This window comes from Mustela lutreola, chromosome 8 (assembly GCF_030435805.1).
Source record: "Mustela lutreola isolate mMusLut2 chromosome 8, mMusLut2.pri, whole genome shotgun sequence".
Classification (NCBI taxonomy): Eukaryota; Metazoa; Chordata; class Mammalia; order Carnivora; family Mustelidae; genus Mustela; species Mustela lutreola.
This window is the reverse complement of record NC_081297.1, coordinates 69,062,779-69,081,854: the sequence shown is the minus strand read 5'-3', so window position 1 is coordinate 69,081,854 and position 19,076 is coordinate 69,062,779. Positions and strand designations below refer to the sequence as shown.

Below are 19,076 nucleotides of genomic sequence, written 5' to 3'. Positions count from 1 at the left end.
CGTACCTCCTTTCTTCCAAAGGGGCCTTCTGGACTCTTCCTCTGATCAGTTTTCACAATTTAGAGAAAATGGAAGTGCTAGATGTAAGGAATACAGCCCAGTGGATTCCTCAGTCATTGTCAGTGACTTCTCATCAGTCCTTGTATTTGTGATTTACACTAATTTATTTCTGATGTACATGACACTGACTCCAGGGGAGTTCCCTGGACAAGCAAAAGCAAGTGCCTGGGAGCGGATTGTTCATGTTCATTTGTCTCATGCATGTTACAGTCTTTTGGAGAATGTATCAGATGTGTTCGTGTTTACAAAGAATGATGGTGATGTATTCTGTTTGGTTACTGTGTAGCATTTTTCTTTCCTTCACCCAGTTCTAACTGACTTTGCTTCATCAGGCTTACCAGTGATCTGTAGTTCTAGGATATATAAAATACTTGTTTCCTAGTGGAATTTGGGGTCTTTATGAAAAGGAACATGTTTTAAGTATGAATTGAGTAAGAGGTCTAAGCTTAAAGCCTCCGGTATTTAAAATCAGAAATTGAGGTTAGGATGAAGATGCAAAGCGGTTTGGTGTGTCTTCTAAAATCACCTTTTCTGTCTTTCTTCAGGAAATATTATGGAGAAAAGATTGGAATCTACTTTGCCTGGCTGGGCTACTATACTCAGATGCTCTTGCTGGCCGCAGTTGTAGGAGTGGCTTGCTTTCTCTATGGCTATTTTAATCAAAATAACTGTACGTGGAGGTGAGTTCTGTTTATTCCTTGTTACTGTGATGAAAAATTCTGATGAGAGATTCAAAAATTCCCAAAATCAAAAATTTGAAAATTTTGATTAGACATACAATTATTTTCAGTGTCTTAGGCAGTTTTAGTAAAAAGAAGACTCATCACAGAACACTTACTGCCTTGGATAATATATCCCTTTTGTCCTGAGTGTAATAGCTAAGTGAAGTGGAAAAATTTTTTTTTTAGATAATGCAGCCCAGTTTCTGACAGGAATATTACCCTTAGGAAACACTCCAATTTTTAAGACAATACTGTATTTGAAAAAGAAAGGCAGTCTGGAGGGAGAATTGTCCTTGAACTTCTGCTCCCCAGAGGAATGTTCCGCTCAGGCCTACAGATGGGAGCCAAGAGGCGCTCTGATTTCTTCAAGATTTCAGAAGCAAAACTTGATAAAATTGGTATTTTTATGCTTTTAGAAATGACTTTTTAATATATATTAGGAAATTGGTGTTTAGAAATTCAAGTAAACAATACTTTTGCTTTTGTTCTACTTTTAAAAAATTAGGCCTTACAGTGTTATGGAAAAAAAAGTAAGTGATAAACAATTAGTTTGTGCTTGGTGTTAGAATTAAAATACCAGCTGCACTGTCTAAAGGGAAAAAGCATGGATGCCAGAACATTGAATTTCCCCAACACTGTTCTGAATTGTCATTATGCCTCTGCTTTTGGTAGTATCCACCTTTAGAAGGGATGCCACACTGAAGCAGGCATTTTCTTGTGTTCACCTGGCCTCTCTCCAGCTGTGACAGCCAGATCAAAATTTCTGGGCACCAGCTATGAGCTAGCTGATGACCAGATTTTTCTAGCCCCAAGCATATCAGCCTGGCTCCCGAGGCAGGAAGCTTACATGGCAGCTCTGATGTATAGGCATAATTATCCATTCTATTTAACGGAGAATTCTGAGCATTTTGTACCCATTATGGCTTCTTAGCTAGAAAACTGCAGATGGTCTTTGAAGTACTCTCTTCTCTTCACTGAAAATAAGAGTTCAGGGCCAGAGGCTGAATGTTGCTACCTTTTGCCTAAATTTGTCTCTCACTTATTTTGTATTCTCCATTATTTTGTATACTGTTCCAATCAAAAAAACAAAAACCATAAAACAACATCTCAAAAATATATTTTAAAGTGCAAATTAGCGTTTTTATAAGGTTCTTGCATTGTGGCTGTCCTCATTACAGGTCATTTTATACAAACACCCTGACAGTCACGGCACATGTTTTCTACTATTTCACACAGATTGGTTTACAGAAATCTGGGGCAGGGTCTTGGGGATATACTCCCTGTGCTCAGAACTGTTGGAGCTTTAATTACTTACATTAAGTATTTTTAAAATACATGCATTTAAATATTTTCAGTTAAGTTTATTACATGCTGAGTAGATTCACAGGAATAGAAAATGTATTTAAGGTCTAAGGAATAATGATCCCTCACCAGTTTAAAGAAAACAACATTACTCTGACCTCGGAGATGCTTCCCTCAGTTGCATTCCCTCACTTTCCACTTTGGAAATCAGAACTACAGTAAATTTTGATTTTTTTATCATTCCTTTAAATAGACTGTGTATTTTTTTTTTATCACATATATCTGTATCCCTACAAAATATATTTCATTTTGTGTGCTTTTGAAAATATGCATGTGTAAGTGGAGGTTCCTATAGGTATTTCCTCTTTCTCAAAATCTTATGTTTAAAGCTTATGTCCCTCTTTAAACATAACAACTTTATTGAGATATGATTCAGGTACACTAAAGTGTGCCCTTTCACAGAGTACAGTTGAGTGGGTTGCCTTTTCATTTACTTGATGGTGTCCTTTGAAACACAACAGTTTTTAATTTTAATGAAGCCTAGTTTACCTAATTTTTTTCTTTGATTGCTTGTGCTTTTGGTATCGTACCTTAGAAAGCATTTTTATACAGAGTCATAAAGATTTTATCAGCGTTTACCATCTAAAAGTTTTATAGATTTAGATCTGTGATTCATTTTTTACCAGGTATGTATCCAGGGGTCTGGGGACCATTATTGAAATTTTTCCCTCTAGGATTATCGGAGCACTGTTGTCAAAAGCCATTTGGCTAGAGGTGTAAGAGTTTGTTTATGGACTCTCAATTGTTTTCCATTGATCTCTGTGCCCTTTTCACAAATACATACTATATTGATTACTGTAGCTTTGTTAGTAAGTTTTGAAGTTGAAAACTTCACACAACGTTTTCTTTTTCAAGATTGTTTTGGCCATTTTGGGTCCTTTGCCTTCCATGTTAATTTTAGGATCAGCTGTCCATTTCTGCAAAAAAGCCAGAATTGCATTAAATCTGCAGATCAATATTAAGACTTCTGATCTATGAACACAGAATGTCTTACCATTTATGTAGGTCATCTTAAATTTTTTTTAATAAACTCTTTTGTAGTTCTCACTATTTAAATTTCACACTTCTTTTCTCAAATTAATTCTAAGTATTTTATTCTTTTGATGCCATTATAAATGAAGTTGCTTCCTTCATTTAATTTTTGGATTGTTCATTGCTAGTGTATAGACATATAATTGCTTTTTGTGTATTGATTTTGTGTCTTATAACCTTGATGGGCTGGCTTATTAATTCTAATAGTTCTTTGACGCATTTCTTAGAATTTTAATCCAAACTGTCATGTCATCTCAAATACAAGTAGTTTTACTTACTCCTTTCCAGTCTGGAGGCTTTTAATTTATTTTCCTTGTGTGGTTGCCATGATTAGACTCTCCAGTATAATATTAATCTTAAGAAGAAAGCATTCAGTCTTTCACCAGTAAGGATAACATTTGCTATGGGTTTTTCATAATTGTTCTCTTATTGAGTTGAGAAGTTCCCTTCTATTCTGAGTTTTTATTTGCTACTCTGTTAAAATAACATATTACATGAATGGATTTTTATGTGTTGAACTATCCTTGAATTCCTGAATACATCCCACTTGATGATGATTCTTTCTATATGTCACTGGATTTGCTTTGCTAGTATTTTGATGAGGAATTTTGCATCTGTATTCATAAGAGATAGTGGTCTTTAGTTTTCCCTGACATCTTGGTATGATTTTGGTATCTGTAACATTGGTCTCATAGAGTGAATTAGGAAGTGTTGCCACTTCTTTATTTTAAGAAGGGTTTGTGAAGCATTTGTGTTGGTTCTTTAAATGGTTGATAGAATTCCCTAGTGAAGCCATCTGGGCCTAGGCATTTCTTCATGGGAATTTATTTATTTATTTATTTATTTATTTATTTTTAAAGATTTTATTTATTTATTTGATAGGCAGAGATCACAAGTAGGCAGAGAGGCAGGCAGAGAGAGAGAGGAAGGGGAGCAGGCTCCCTGCTGAGCAGAGAGCCAATGTGGGCCTCTCTTCATGGGAATTTTTAAAAAAAAATTTTTTTAATTACTAATTCAGTCTCTTTACTTGCTATTGGTCCATTCAGATTTTCTATTTCTTCTTGAGTCAGCTTCACTTATTTACTTCTTTCTAGGAATTTATTTCATCTAGATTACTTAATTTGTTAGCATACAATTATCCATAATATTCCCTATAATCCTTTTTATTTTTTAAGTCAATGACAGTGTTCCTCTTATCACTTCTGAATTTAATAATTTGAAACTTTTTTTCTTGTTCTCAATTAGTCTAGCTAATATTTGTCAATTTTGTTGATCTTTTCAAAGAACCAACTTTTGTTTATGCTGATTTTTCTGTTTATCTATTCTCTATTTCTTTTTTTTGCCTTTTGCTTCTCATTTGAGTGCTTAATTCATTTACATTTAATGTCATTTTTTTTCCTGTTTGGTCTTTTTTTCTTTATTCTTCTATTAAGACTTTTTTTGTGTAACACAGATATTTTCTAGTATACCATTCTAATTCCAGTTTGTCATTTCTTACTTTTTTGTTGTTATTTGCTTAAGTGGTTGCCCTGGAGATTGTAATTAATATCTTGTTGTAAAGCAATTTCATTCAGTTTTAATGTCAACTTAATTTCCAGTGTTAGGCAGAAACTTTATATCAGTACTGGTCTTCTTCCTTTGTGCTCTTATTCTCATGCAAATTACATCTTTATGCATTATAAGCCCATCAGCACAGTTTTATTTATTTATTTATTTTTAAAGATTTTATTTATTTATTTGAGAGAGAATGAGTGAGAGAGAGAGCCTGAGAGAGGAGAAGTTCAGAGGGAGAAGCAGACTCCCCAAGTAGCTGGGAGCCTAATGTGGGACTCCATCCTGGAAGTTCAGGATCATGACCTGAGCCAAAGGCAGTTGCTCAACCAACTGAGCCACCCAGGTGCCCAGCACCATTTTATATTATTGTTTTATGTAGTTGTCTCTTACCTCAGAAGAAAATAATTACATACAAAAATATATTTATAATGTGTTATTTACCTGTGTAGTTACCTCTACCAAGTGCTCTTTATTTCTTTAGGTGAGTTTGAGTAACTGTCTAGTGTCCTTTCATTTAAGCCTGAAGGACTTTCCTTAGTGATTCTTGTGGAGCAGGTTGGCTAGCAACATTTTCTTTCAGGTTTTGTTTATCTAGGAATGTTTTAATTTCTCCATTTTTTTTTTCTTTTGAAGGACAGTTTTGGAAGATATAGAATACTTGACTGACCCATCTTTTTCTTTTTCTTTTTTTTTCTTAAGATTTTTATTTATTTATTTGATAGATGGCGAGAGAGGACAACAAGTAGGGGGAATGGGAGAGGCAGAAGCAGGCATCCTGCTGTGTGGCTTCACAGAGTCATCACTGCTGTTGTTTAGTTAGTTATTATCCTGAACAAATTCTATAAAGTCTTTATTTTTGGTTGCATGTGACCATGAAGACTGTTTTCAGTAAGCTTAGTTGTCAGCTAATGATCGGACAGGATTTCTCTAAGTTCTGAGAACCAGTCATTCTTGGAGCTCTTGCCAAGTTGCTCTGTGTGTGTCTATGAGGAATGCCTGTAGCACTTTAGCAGGCCATTTGCCTGTCTTCCTGAGCCTCTACTTCCTGCTTATGCAGAAACTCAGAGCCACTCAGAGATGAGGAATTAAGGTTTTCTCAGGTCTTTCCTGGCCACCTGTACTATCCTACACATGCTCATGGCCTTCTACAGTCCTAGGAATTTATAGGAACTTTTTAAAGCCCTCTATCAGTATCTCATTCCCCAATGTTTCCTTTTAAGTTTCTTGATCAGCATCTTGTTGGCCCCTCCTGGTATTGCACCACAGGCAGTTGTAACGTTAATCATTCCTCCTAATGCTTTCAGCAGACACTCTGGGGATAGGACCATTTGCACAGCACATATGAGCTCTGAGATGGGTCAAAAATGACAGATCCGGATAATGGAGCTTTTCCAGGGAGCTTTCAGACTAGTCGAATAGTGACAATTCTCCAGGGATGGATTTTTGGTGGCTTAAGATCACTTCTGCCTCATTCAGTGACTCCTAGGCTACCACAGTGGCTGTTGTCTTTTAACCCTACCATTAGGCTTAGGAGATGGGGATGGGAATAGGTCAAGTTAAAATGTCACAAAGCTCACTATCATTATGGAGATTTAGCTATTTTTACTACTCAGATTGCTGTAAGCTCTTGTTTCATTTCCAGAGTTCTACAGATGACTACAAAGGTTACTTTTCACAAATTTTGCCAGTGTTTTTATGGAAGAGCAGTTTTCCCAAGATCTTTACTCAGCTATTCTAGAAGTGTTTTCCCTGCCAGTTTGCTTCTAACTGAGTTATTTGCAAGGCTAATGAATTCTGCAACTCCAGGGCCATTAACATAGGAGTCCATCTGAGAGGCTCTGCCCTCCCCCCACCCCCCCCCACCCCCCGCCGTGCGCCAGGGGGCAGTCTGCACCCTGTTCTAAGTTTGTTGTTTTTTCCTTATTAATTTATAGGAGTCCTCTGAATACTCTAGTGAATAGTCCTTTGTCATGGGTTTCATGTGTTGCAAAACTTCTACCAGTTTATGGCTATTTTTTCTTCTCACTTTATGGTCTTTTAATGAAGTTCTCACTTTTATAAGATTTTGAGTCAATCAATATTTTCCTTTACTTTTTATTTCCTCATTAGTGGAGTTTCTCCTTACCCCAATGTTATCTAAATAGCCTCCCCACCACCCAGCCCCAACAAGTTCCTACTGCTGCATTCCCATTTTCCACTTGGAGTGAGTTTGTATGTAATAGGCTTTAGGAGTTCAATTTCACATTTTTCCATAAGGATATTCGATTGCAGCAAATGTCACTTCTCACTTTACTAATTTGCTGGACCAGCCCTATCCTAAGTCAGTTGCTGTATATGCCGAGGTCTCTTCATAAACTCTGTGTTTTTTCTTGCTCAGTTCCTTCTTCTGCCAACAACCTCTTGTTCTTGAGGAATGTCTTGAATGGTCTGACCATTTTGCTCCTTTATTGAATTTATGGCTCAAATGAAGGAGAAATGACATCTTCATATATTGATTCTTCCAAATTATGAATATGATAATGTATCCATTAGATCTTAACTCTTTCAGAACAGTTTTATCATGTCCTCTATAAAGATTATATATCTGAAATTTGATTTATTGCTAGGCTCTTTATTTTTCTTAAGCTATGGAAAATGTTATTTTAAAAAATTAATTTCTAATTATTGCAGATCTATAGGGGCACAATTCCTTTTTCTGACCATATGTATATTTTGTATACGGATTCTGTGTTCAGCATCCTATCTTTGTTTCTCTTGACTTACTGTGCTGGCAAGGCCCCTGCAACTGAAAAGAAGTAGTGATAACAAGATACTTTACCCTGATCTAAATACTTTTAGCATTTTACCATTAAGTATAATTTTTTTTTTATAGGTTTTATGTAGCAAGCTTCTGTTAGGTTAAGGAAGTTCAATTTCTTTCCTAGTTTTATAAGAATTTAGTTATTTTCTTATTACAAATGGTTGTGTGATTTTATGATGCTGCTAAAAAGGAAGTCCTAGTCATTAAAACATTTTTAAATTTTATTTTTCTTTGTCCTTTAGCAAAGAAGTTTGTCATCCTGATATTGGTGGCAAGATCATCATGTGTCCTCAGTGTGATAAACATTGTTCATTCTGGAATCTCAATATTACTTGCGAGTCCTCAAAGGTAATTTTTGTTACTCCAAACATTTGCAAATAATGAACGATTTTTTTTTTTGAATAATTTTAGTACAGCCTGGAATTTTTTTTTTTTCTGCGAAATTCAGAAGGGTAATTTTCAAATAAACCTCCAAACGTTCTGAAAGGTAGACATAGAATGTATGTGTTTATTCCTCTTGTACAAATAGTAAATTGAGATGAAAAGCCTTATCTAAAATCTTCAGGTGGGTCCATAAAGAACTACAGAATTGAACTATTAGAGTATTTGAAGTAATCAAAGCAGAAATCTCAAAACCAGCTTATCTCATGAATACTGTTTAATAGATTTACTTACTATAAATCTTTTCCTTATTTCAAGTGAGTAGAAACCTGATATTTGTACTTATGTTTTTCCACTTTCAAGGTGTGCTGAAACTAAGTTTGGTTTTTTAAAAGCCTTGGTCATCAGATTTAGGTGTGTCTATGAATATGCATAAGAAAGGCTTTGTATATAAATGATAATAGATATTCACTTTGTCCCAGAACATTCCCAAAAAATACATCTGGCTCCCTTAAGCATGCTGATGATCTTGAGCTATATGACTTGTTACAACCCAGGAGGTTTAGGACAAGTACTGAGACTAGAGGTAGCTTACTGAAAGGCATGCCACAAACTCTGGCTGGAAAGAAAGGTGGTCATCTTACTTTGGAGAATTTTCCTGACAACTTGGACCTACTGTTTTCCCATGTTGTGATCTTTTTCTCTGTCCCCTTGTTCCACTATGGAAGTTTAGGGACCTTTAAATTACTTTAGAATATTCTAACCTGCTCCATCAAAGTCTTATTTAAACCAAATACATACCTATTATAATGGTGATACTTAGAACTTTTATTTTAAAAGATCCTTGAACTTATTATTTTGACATAACCCTGTGAGGGAGGCGAAACAGGTACTCCCTCCATTTTACAGATTAAAACACTGCGGGTTGAAGAGGTTAAATAATTTGCTCAAGGTCACCCACCTAGTAACTGATGAAGCCAGAAACTGACAGCCAATCTGTGTTTCTTGCCATTACTGTGTTCCTCACCAGCTGACGGTAGTAGCAGCCACTTCACTCACAAATTGAGCACTGTGTTTGAAAAATGTTCTGCTACTTAATTAAGATGATTGCAGGGTATTGTCGACACATGGATTTTTACTCTTAATTTATGAATTAAAGCAGATTTCATTGCCTCTCCCCCAGAAACCAACACAAATTCTAGACTATAAAAATCTGTCCTAAATCACATAAAGTAAAGGACTTGAAACTAGCAGGAGGGAAGCTGCCTTCCAGTGATGTTGACTCATAAAGGTCACTGGGTAGTGCATATCCTTGGACACCAGGGTTAAGGCAAATGCTAGTGATAACACCAGAGGCAAACTCTACTCCACAAACTGTAATTGGAAAGTTCACTTTCCTTAAGAAATTCTCTTTCAAATACGAGACCCCCATTTCATCTCTCAGTTCTTCTTTTCCACCGACCCATCCTTAAACACATGACTTTCAAAGTATGTCCCTATCTACATTTTTTTCACTGTTTTGGAAAAAATGAATCCTTTATCCTAATTTCCTAAAGACTTCTTTGAATCTTAGAGTGATTTATTCTTTCATATGCCTCCTTCCCTTTGTAAGAGAATTACATTTTAAAAAAATTTTAAAAAGGAGAAAAAGCAGCTTTCCATGTCTTTCTTTGGTTAATTCAATCATTTCTTCATTTATACATTTATGTATACATTTCTGCCTCTTTCTTTTGGAAAGAGAGTATTCACTGATGGACATGAATGCTAAAAGGATTAATAAAGTAGAAATAGAAAATCATGATCAAGGAAATGAGGGAACAGTTATGGAAATAATCAGGATTGATGTTGTTTGTGTGACTGAGCATTAAATAAGTTTCTTACTTTTTGACTGGCAAGATGAAAGGGAAATGTGGTAACTTAAAATATTTTGTTCTCAGAAAACATTGTTATAAAATTTTGGTTTTATTCCTTTGGAGGAAGAAACACAACAAATGGTCACTTTTCTAGATTTTCATTGGTTCCTCTGGTTTCCTGCATATGCAGCCTTCTCTTTTCTTTCCTGTTCCCTGTGATTAGAGCAGGATGCTGATTGGGGCTACTCTTAATACATCTGTGTTTCCCCATCTCTGCCCTCCAGTCAAGCAAACTAAGCTAAGCTTTTTACCAAGAAAGCCCCTTGCTCCTCTTCTTCCCCAATTCCTGCTTATGGGGTATGTGGAGACGCCAGCCATCTTGTTCTCTCTGCTGAGTCCTCAGTCTTAATAAATGTGGCAAAAATGGTAACTTCCTCCAGACCACCTGACTCCATCTTGTAGGTGCTCAAGGCACATCCTTTACCTTGAGCCAGGCAACTGGGGTGATCTTGGCATTAGTGGTAAACCTGCTTTTTCTTGCTACTCCCCTTTTTTCTTTTTTCTTTCACACTGATAGATAAGCATCCACTGGCTTTTTCTCAACATGGTAGGGCTAAGAATTCAGAGGTAGGGTTTTTTCTTTCTAGAGTAGGTACTCAGGGGTGTCAGAGCAAGTAGGGAAATATCAGATAGAGGTGTGCAATGATTCCTAGGAGAAACATTAGACAGAATTTTCAGTAATACCATAATAACACATGGGACGGTTCTGCATAGGACTTTCCTTACAGTAATTTTCACTGAGGGATGAGGCATAACATTAAATGAAAGCTTTGGTTCCATAAAGAGTCCAGACTGGAAGATTTGAAATATTGGTCCATGGAATTCTAAGACTAGAGGATTAAGTGGGGGGCAGTGTTCCCCAGACTGGCCACTCACTTATTAATTCTGTTTTTCTTGAGCTAATTTTTAAGAGAAATAGTTGCATCCCAGTTTGGGATTGTACTTTCTGAGCAGCTCCAGATAGAGGATTGAAGGGCATCTATATGCTTTGGGAAACACATGTACAAGTGTTTTGTGGATATTCTTTTATGGTTAAGTGGATATTCTTTTATGAAAATAATATTTTCACATAGGTGAAAGTTTACCAAATTTATGTCAGTATATAAAGGGTAACCAACAAAGTTACCTAAAACAAAAAGTTTCTTTAGAACCAACTTTGAATTTTCTTTAGCAATTGAAAAAGGTTTTTTTTTAATCCTATACCTTCTTTTTGTACACTGTCTTCTTTACTTTTTGTATGATCTGTGCAAATCTATAATAAAGTTGATATTCTACATGTTTGCCACTTTTTCCAGTACCTTTATATTTTATAGATTTTTTTTTTTTAGGATTTTTTAAATGCTCACCAGAGGAAAAATTAGTAACTAATTTAAAGATTTTCTGGGAATCCCAAATGGGAGATGGGAGATAGGTTATTTATATACTAGCAAAAAAATGAAATTTAGCAGAACTAGAGGATAAAAGCCTTCTTTGTACAGGTGTGTCATTGATTGATTCATGGTTGTACCCACAGTAAGCTTAGCAACAGCCCCTGTCCTTACCTAAGTTAATGGTAGCCTCTGTCATTAATGGTAGAAAAGCCATCACTGGGGTTTGGGGAAACAGAGCTCTCCTTGGGCAGAACCATCTCAGAATAAACCCCAGCCTTATACTCTTCTTAGCAAGAAAAGCAAGAATTCAGTAACTTACCCTCTGACCAGGATGAAATGATGATAAGATGCAAATTATAAGTCCAAAAGTTGCTTAAAGTCCCTTTTATTTGTAGAGCTATAGTACTTCAAGTTCACTATGACAGCTTATAAGAAGAGCCCTTCATTCAGAGGTCTGATAGAAACTTTAAACCGAATGGAATCTTGGCAGCTATGCCAATTGCTTTATCACGATATGGAAGGATTCCCTTGGAAAATGCACTGTGGTAAATACAGCAAAGGCTGTTTGCTTTCAAAACAACAAGAAATCCCATCTCCAAATTTGTAGTAGATACGGTGATTGTTAAACTAGGTATCAGCTTTAAAAGAGATTCAGACTGTAGAATACACAAAGTATTGCATATTTGCTAAATGCTAGTGAGTAGAAAACATGACTTAGTTATATGTCATTACTTTGTTTTCCAGAAATTGTGTATCTTTGACAGTTTTGGAACCCTAGTGTTTGCAGTATTTATGGGAATATGGGGTAAGTTACTTTCTTTTTTTTTTTTTTTTTCTTTCAGTTTACTTTTGCATCTTAACACTAAAATACAACCCAAAAACCGTATGTCCCTATCTACATTTTTTTCACTGTTTTGGAAAAAATGAATCCTTTATCCTAATTTCCAAAAGACTCCTTTGAATCTTAGAGTGATTTATTCTTTCATATGCCTCCTTCCCTTGGTAAGAGAATTACATTTTTAAAAAATTTTAAAATCATGAGATCATACAATCTGCTAACTTAATACCATGTCACGGTTTGATATATGCTATCAAAGTAACCCAGTGGATTGCCTAAACTTCAGCTCCCTTAGAACTCAATTTATAATCCGTAAGGCCATTTTACGAGTTACCACATAAAAAAACTCCTTCAAAATAGGGTTGCTTAAAACACATTTATTATTTCTCATGATTCTCTGCATCAGCTGAGAGGTTCTCTAGTCACTTGCTGGCTCAGCTGATGGAGGCAGTGAGCCTGGCAGCTTCACTGAGGGAAATGGTCTGGCGGTCGCTAGGCTGGTTTGGTCTACCGGGCTCACCTGGGCTGCTTCATCTTGCTTCTATATTATGCCCTCTCCTCCACTGAGCTAGTCCAGGATTCTTCACATGGTGGCTTTAGGCTTCCAAAGAGAAGCAAGAGAGGACAAGCCCCAGTGCGCAGACATTTTTTGAGCCCGCGTTTGCATCAAGTTTGTAAATGTCCCATCAGCCAAAGTAGGTCATGGCCAAGCCAGCAACGATGTGAGGAGGTGGGAGCACTACCCCGGGGCTTGGATGCAGGGAGGCGTGGTTCATAGGGAGCCATTATTGTAACAGTCCCCACGGCTGTGGTCCACCTTGACTTACATGGGGTTGGGGTTCCGGTGAAGCCATACAGGAATTACAGGTAAGCTTTCTTCTTTATAGTCTTTTATATGAGCAAGTATTTATTAAGTTATGCGTTATGTCTTATAATAGTAAATAATAAATTCTGTTTAATAAGTAAAACAGATATAGTCCTAAAAAATAGAATTTTTTTTTTTTTTTTTTTTTTAATTTGACAGAGAATGAGAAAGGGAACACAAGCAAGGGGAGTAGGAGAGGGAGAAGCAGACTTCCCACAGAGCAGGGAGCCTGATGCAGGGCTCCATCCCAGGATCCTGGGATCATGACCTGAGCCGAAGGCAGATGCTTAACGGCTGAGCCACCCAAGCGCCCCCCCAAAATATAATTCTTATGTGGATGTTTTAACACTATAGTTATATTATTTACTTTGAATAGCATCATTGTAATGAGGCAATTGTCATTTTTTCTAAATGCAAATATTTAAATGTTAATGTAAGCATTCTACTGTAGAAGAAAAGAACTGCATTTTCAAAAACAAATTCTTTCCAATTTTACTGTGTAAGTTAAGGGGGAAATAGAGCTCAGGTTGTAGCTAGTTGGGGGAATAATGTGACTCAGATCTCTTACTCTTGAGAAGACAGCACGTGAATGCGAGCATCTCATGGTGCTTTTCACATGTCCTTGAGAGTGTTTCCTTTTGCAGTGGCTGTGCCTGTTAGAAGTCACCAGATCTCAGAACAGACGATCCAACTGTTCTGGACAACTCTTAGAGATTAGTTGCCACTCCTTGATAAAGAGAACTTTAGGATGGCCAAACCTATCTACAAAGTTACTGTCTTTTGCATATTCAACATGTTCTGGCTAGAGACCAAACACTAGCTAATATTTGACACGTAGAAGAATAAAGATCAAATTCAAGGATTAAAATCCTCTGTACTCCTCTATTATAAAATATGTTATTCCCCACCCCATCCCCCCTCCATCCCCCCATAAGAGCACAGGTACTGAACACATGGGTGGTGCTCGCTTTACCTGTTATCCTAACCTTGGGCTTAGCACTGATTTGTAATGTACAAAATTCTGACACATCTGTTGAACTCCATATACTAATGGATGTTGACAGCCCTAATTTAGAAATACATTTTTTAAAAGATTTTATTTATGCACTTTAGAGATAGAGCACAAGCAGCGGGGGAGGAGTAGAAGGAGAAGGACAAGCAGATTCCTCAGCGTGCAGTGATCCCGACCCAGGGCATGATCCCTTGACCCTGTGATCACAACCTGAGCCGAAATCAAGAGTCAGATGCCACCAGGCACCCTGAAAACATTTTATTATTATTATTTTTAAAGATTTTATTTATTTATTTGATAGAGGGACAGCAAGAGAGGGAACATAAGAGGGGAAGTGGCAGGCAGAGGGAGGAGGAGAAGGCGGCTTCCCGCTGAGCAGGGAGCCTGACGTGGGCCTGGATCTCAGGACCACAACCTGAGGCAAAGGCAGATGCCCAGCCAACTGAGCCACCCAGGCCCCAGAAAACATTTTAAATAAATCAAAAATATCAACTAATTTTGGCACTGGAAAGACAAACCTGCCATTTCCCAGCTAACCTTGCTTTCTGTGATCATTAACTATACTGGGTTTATTGAACTGACTTAAGCATATTGAGCTGATTTTATGTCATCAGATTTTAGAAGGCAGAAAACATTTCAACATTGCTTGTAGCACCATATGTGTATCTTTAAGGATATGTATGTATGATGAAGTCTTTAAGTGTCTTCTATTGCCTTTCCTGCTATGTCTGCGTTATGAGAACCACTGCTGTGAACCTTGTTATAGAACGTCAGAAACTGCAGAACCAAAGAGGAGGGAGGACCATGTGAAGTCTTTCATTTCACCACCATTCATAGTGTTTTGGTTTCTTTTTTTCTTAAGATTTTATTTATTTATTTGACAGAGAGAGAGATCACAAGTAGGCAGAGAGGTGGCAGAGAGGGTGCGGGGGAAGCAGGCTCCTCGAGGAGCAGAGAGCCCAATACGGGACTTGATCCCAGGACCCTGAGATCATGACCTGAGCCAAAGGCAGAGGCTTTAACCCACTGAGCCACCCAGACCCCCCTCCACCATTTATAGTCTAGTAGCATCTCTTGTGTCCCCAGATCTATTTGAGTATTTTTACTATGTTTCTGTTCTCTAGGAATTATAAAAGTTGAAGATTGAAAACCTTTTGTAATAAATGTGGTATATATCATGTACTTACCTGAATAGTGTCTACCCTTTCAGGCCCTGCCAGGCCACACATTCATACTGACTCAAGTCCTAAACACCAACCCAAAGCTAATGTGCCAGATCTTAGCATATACCTTTCTCCTTCCTGCTTGTTGCTTCGTACCTACTTCTGCTGGATTCTCCAAGAGCTACAGGCTTTTGGCAGCATGGCTGCATTTTTAACCTTTGAGTTCTAGGCTGGGCCTCATGATTTCCAGAAAAACACCAGATACGTGGCTTAGGGGGAGCTGGGAAATCAGGAAGGCAGTCCCCTAACCAACTACACTTGGAGATCACGGAACTGCTTTTGCCGGTTTGTTCCAGAACTGCACTTCTCCCGCTGCATGCACACCAGCAGAGTAACATAGCTCCTGCAACTGCCTGTGCCTCCATTCAACCCCACTTCTGGTTTAAGTGACACACACATGCACCTGACGGACATTTTATAAAATCACACCAGGAACCTGCACAGCAAGAGTCTGAAAAAATGTATTATTATTATTATTATTATTATTATTATTATTATTTTAAAACCTGGTCTTTTAGTGTAGAAGTTGGAATAAAGGCTGAGCAAGTTCATCTGCCCTGCTCAGCTTTGTGACTAAAGAGGTCTGAATGGTTTCAAGGCCCAGGAAAGTGGCCTGGCTCTCCAGCAGCAAACTTACAGCAGCTGGAATGCTACCATGTGCGTGTGTGTGCCTTGTCCTTGCACGGTGCTGGATATAACCACCCACGCTGTAGATGGCTGTCTTCTTCATGTGATGCAGCCTTCTTTTAGATGTGATGACACCATGATTGAGAGGACAAGCTGTTCTTGATTCCCAAGGTCCAAGGCAGCTTTCCCTCTCCTCTCATTACAGGTTGATGTAAGAGTCCTAACTCGGTCTCTCTAATCAACATGGGCCTCCTGGTATGTGGTTTGCCAGAGAACATAAGGGCAGTGCTCTCCACCAGAGCGGGGAAAGATCAAAAGACACAGAACAGGAAACTCCAGTCTGCCATGGCACCCGGTCACCCTAGTTCCTGGTGCCCTCGGGGTGGGACACTGAGCCACATGAGTCAGCAGTGATATCGTCCAGCAACATTCTAAAACCACAAGTAGTTATGATACACAATGTGCACCCAGCAACGTAGTACCCAAGGTTTTGTAGACCTCCCCTTCCAATATCCCATAACACTTCGCAGCAGGAGGCTTGAGGAAGTACCCCGTGGTGAGTAAGCACAGCTTGGGCTCTGCAGCCAGAGCGCCCGGCCTCCAACACTGTCATCTCGGGCAGGTGTTTTAACCTTTCTGTGCTTCTCTCTCTCTTTGTCTGAAATGAGGAGAGTAATAGCAGTTGCCACTGAGGGGTGGGAGGGCTTTGATACAGATGATGCCATGAAGCTCGCAACAGCCCTATGAGGTGGGTCCCACTGACCCCGTGTCGCAGAGTGGGAAACGGGGGCTCAGCACATTGGAACATGTCGACCAGGAGTCACATCTAATAATCACTGGAACCAGAATTTGACCTCAATTCCAACACCCAGCTTATTTCTACTCTCACTCATCATTACTGGAAAACAAGTAAAGTCACAACCAATGCTGCTGGGAAGTGAGTGCTTTTTATTTCAGCTCTCTTGGCCATTGGGGAGTGCAGAGTTCCTGCTGCTCACAGCCCCATCTCAGGAGGTCCTCCTGCGTCTCTGGCTATCCTCAGGTGATCATCCTTAGGTGTTCTGCAGTAGGGCTGGCCGGCCTCTCTCTGCTCTGTCCTCACGCAGTTCCCAACCCTGATGGTAGACCTTTGAAGCAAAAACAAAACAGTGCTTATGCCTCATCCTAGTCTAGTAAAGTCGGAAACTCAGGGGTGTTGCCCAGGCTCAGTGTTTTGTTTTTTTGTTTTTTTGTTTTTTTGTTTTTTAAGTTCAAGGGCTTTTCATGTGCAGCCACGCCAAGAACTACCCCTCTACACCTCATTTAATGATCTCATCTGCTCACAGCCTCAGTTAATGCTTTATAAAGTTTCCAGCTTAGCCTAGATTTTTCTCCCAAGTTCTAGATGTTTACCTACCTACTGGTCGTCTCTCCTGTGGCCCAGAGGCACCTGATTAGAACCAAACCTGTTGACTTCACTCCTATTACTACCCTTCTTATTGTGGATAATGGCCCTAGAATTTAGGGTATCACCTCACTTTAGCCAGAAACACGATTGGCATCCTAGACCTCTCCCTCCCCTTTACACCTCTGCATCTGACCATCCTGCCTGCCAAACATGCTCTGTTCTCTCTCCTCCACACCCAAGCAGCCTCATCAGGTACCTGCTGGCAGGTCTCCCTGCCTCTAGTCTCTCTAGAACTCCTGCAGTGTCCCCTCCACCTTGAAGTTACAAAAGGGTCACTTAAGGCATGGAGTCCTTTATGACGTGCCCCTGCTCTCTCTCCACCGGCTGCCCCACATTCCTCATGACACTGTACACTCACTTCCAGATAGTTGCTGCTTCTGGAAAGTATCTGGTTCTCTGGCTTCCTTGCCTTCATATGTGTGGCTCCTTCAGGGGAGGTGACCTTAATGTCCCAACTTCACCTGATCAACTCTAAGTCGGTCATCTGCAGTGGTCCCCTCCTCTGGGAGAACCTCAGCCACACGTTGGTCACGTATTCTGGCTCTGCGCCCCTGGAGCCACCTGTGCTTACTTTGATGGGAACCCTCACTGGTCTGCTGTAGCTGTCACGTCACCATAATTCCTGCACATTTAGGAACTCCTTGAATCAGGCGGGTGTCTTTTCTCCTTGTGGTCAGCACATAAAAGTACTTGGGTGTGGAACAGTGGTAAATCCAGAATTTTCTATCTAGGAAAGGCGAAGAGGTACCAGTCTGATCGAAAGAAGGGTCAAAGGGATTTACCCTCAGACTACATTTTCAATCACTACTTGATGTTGTTTCTATTTAGTATTTTAAGTTCCAAGCTTTGAAAGATAGTAAAGATTTTTAAAAATAGTTTCATTCATACTTCACACAAGGTTGAGAAAAATATCAGATTCCCATATTTAAGAATAGTCTTTTAATTTAGGGTGGCTTGGGTGGTGGTAAGTAGAGATTTGAGGACTGCTCAGGTGCTCCCCGTCAGGCCCTCAAGAAAGAAGAGGGGGATGTGGGCATGAACAGGCTGAAGGACGGACGGACCATAAACTGGTTCTTGAATTACTGTAGTTATTTGTGGTTTTTTGGTGGGCGATAAAGTGCTAGTAGCAGAAGCCTTTTTTTTTAAGATTTTATTTTATTTTATTTGATAGAGATCACAAGTAGGCAGAGAGGAAGGTGGGGGGTGGGGTGGGGAAGCAGGCTCCCCGCTGAGCAGAGAGCCCTACAGGGGACTCAATCCCAGGACCCTGAGATAATGACCTGAGCAGAAGGCAGAGGCTTAACCCACTGAGCCACCCAGATGCCCCGCAGATGCCTTACATTATATAACTTGTGTTATATAATGTATATATATATATACACACATTATATATATATAATGTATAACACAAGTTATATAATGTAACTATTATAATCACTTAACTCCTCTCTTCTAAAAATTAGTGTCCCCTGTAAATTAGACTTTACTGACAGTGTATAAAAGTGTTATGGGTAATTATAATCATCAATAATCTGGTACAGATTTCTGAAACCTCAGTCACCTATGAACCACATGCTCCTGTTCTCTCTCCATTAGTCACCTTGTTTTTGGAGTTTTGGAAGCGGCGCCAGGCGGAACTCGAGTACGAGTGGGACACAGTCGAGTTACAGCAAGAAGAGCAGCCCCGGCCAGAATACGAAGCGCAGTGTACTCACGTGGTGATCAATGAGATCACTCAGGTAAAGAGAACATTAAGTAGATGCGGCTTAGTCTGTGTACACGGTGGTTCTCAGCTGTGGCGCACACTGCCATCACCTGGGGGCCTTGGAAAGTCTCGATGCGTAGGTCCCATCACTGTATACTCTGGTGG

The 19,076-nt window shown here is 39.0% G+C and overlaps 1 protein-coding gene across 3 annotated transcripts in view; it reads left to right on the top strand.

Annotated features, from left to right (window-relative positions):
• ANO6 (anoctamin 6) overlaps positions 1–19,076 on the top strand; it is a 186,404-nt gene that overhangs the window by 131,582 nt on the left and 35,746 nt on the right. For all 3 annotated transcript variants that reach the window (XM_059185581.1, XM_059185580.1, XM_059185583.1), the window contains 4 exons: positions 606–740; positions 7,773–7,878; positions 11,939–11,999; positions 18,803–18,945. In XM_059185581.1, coding sequence (XP_059041564.1) covers positions 606–740; positions 7,773–7,878; positions 11,939–11,999; positions 18,803–18,945 — 445 coding nt within the window. The remainder of the gene's footprint in view (positions 1–605; positions 741–7,772; positions 7,879–11,938; positions 12,000–18,802; positions 18,946–19,076) is intronic.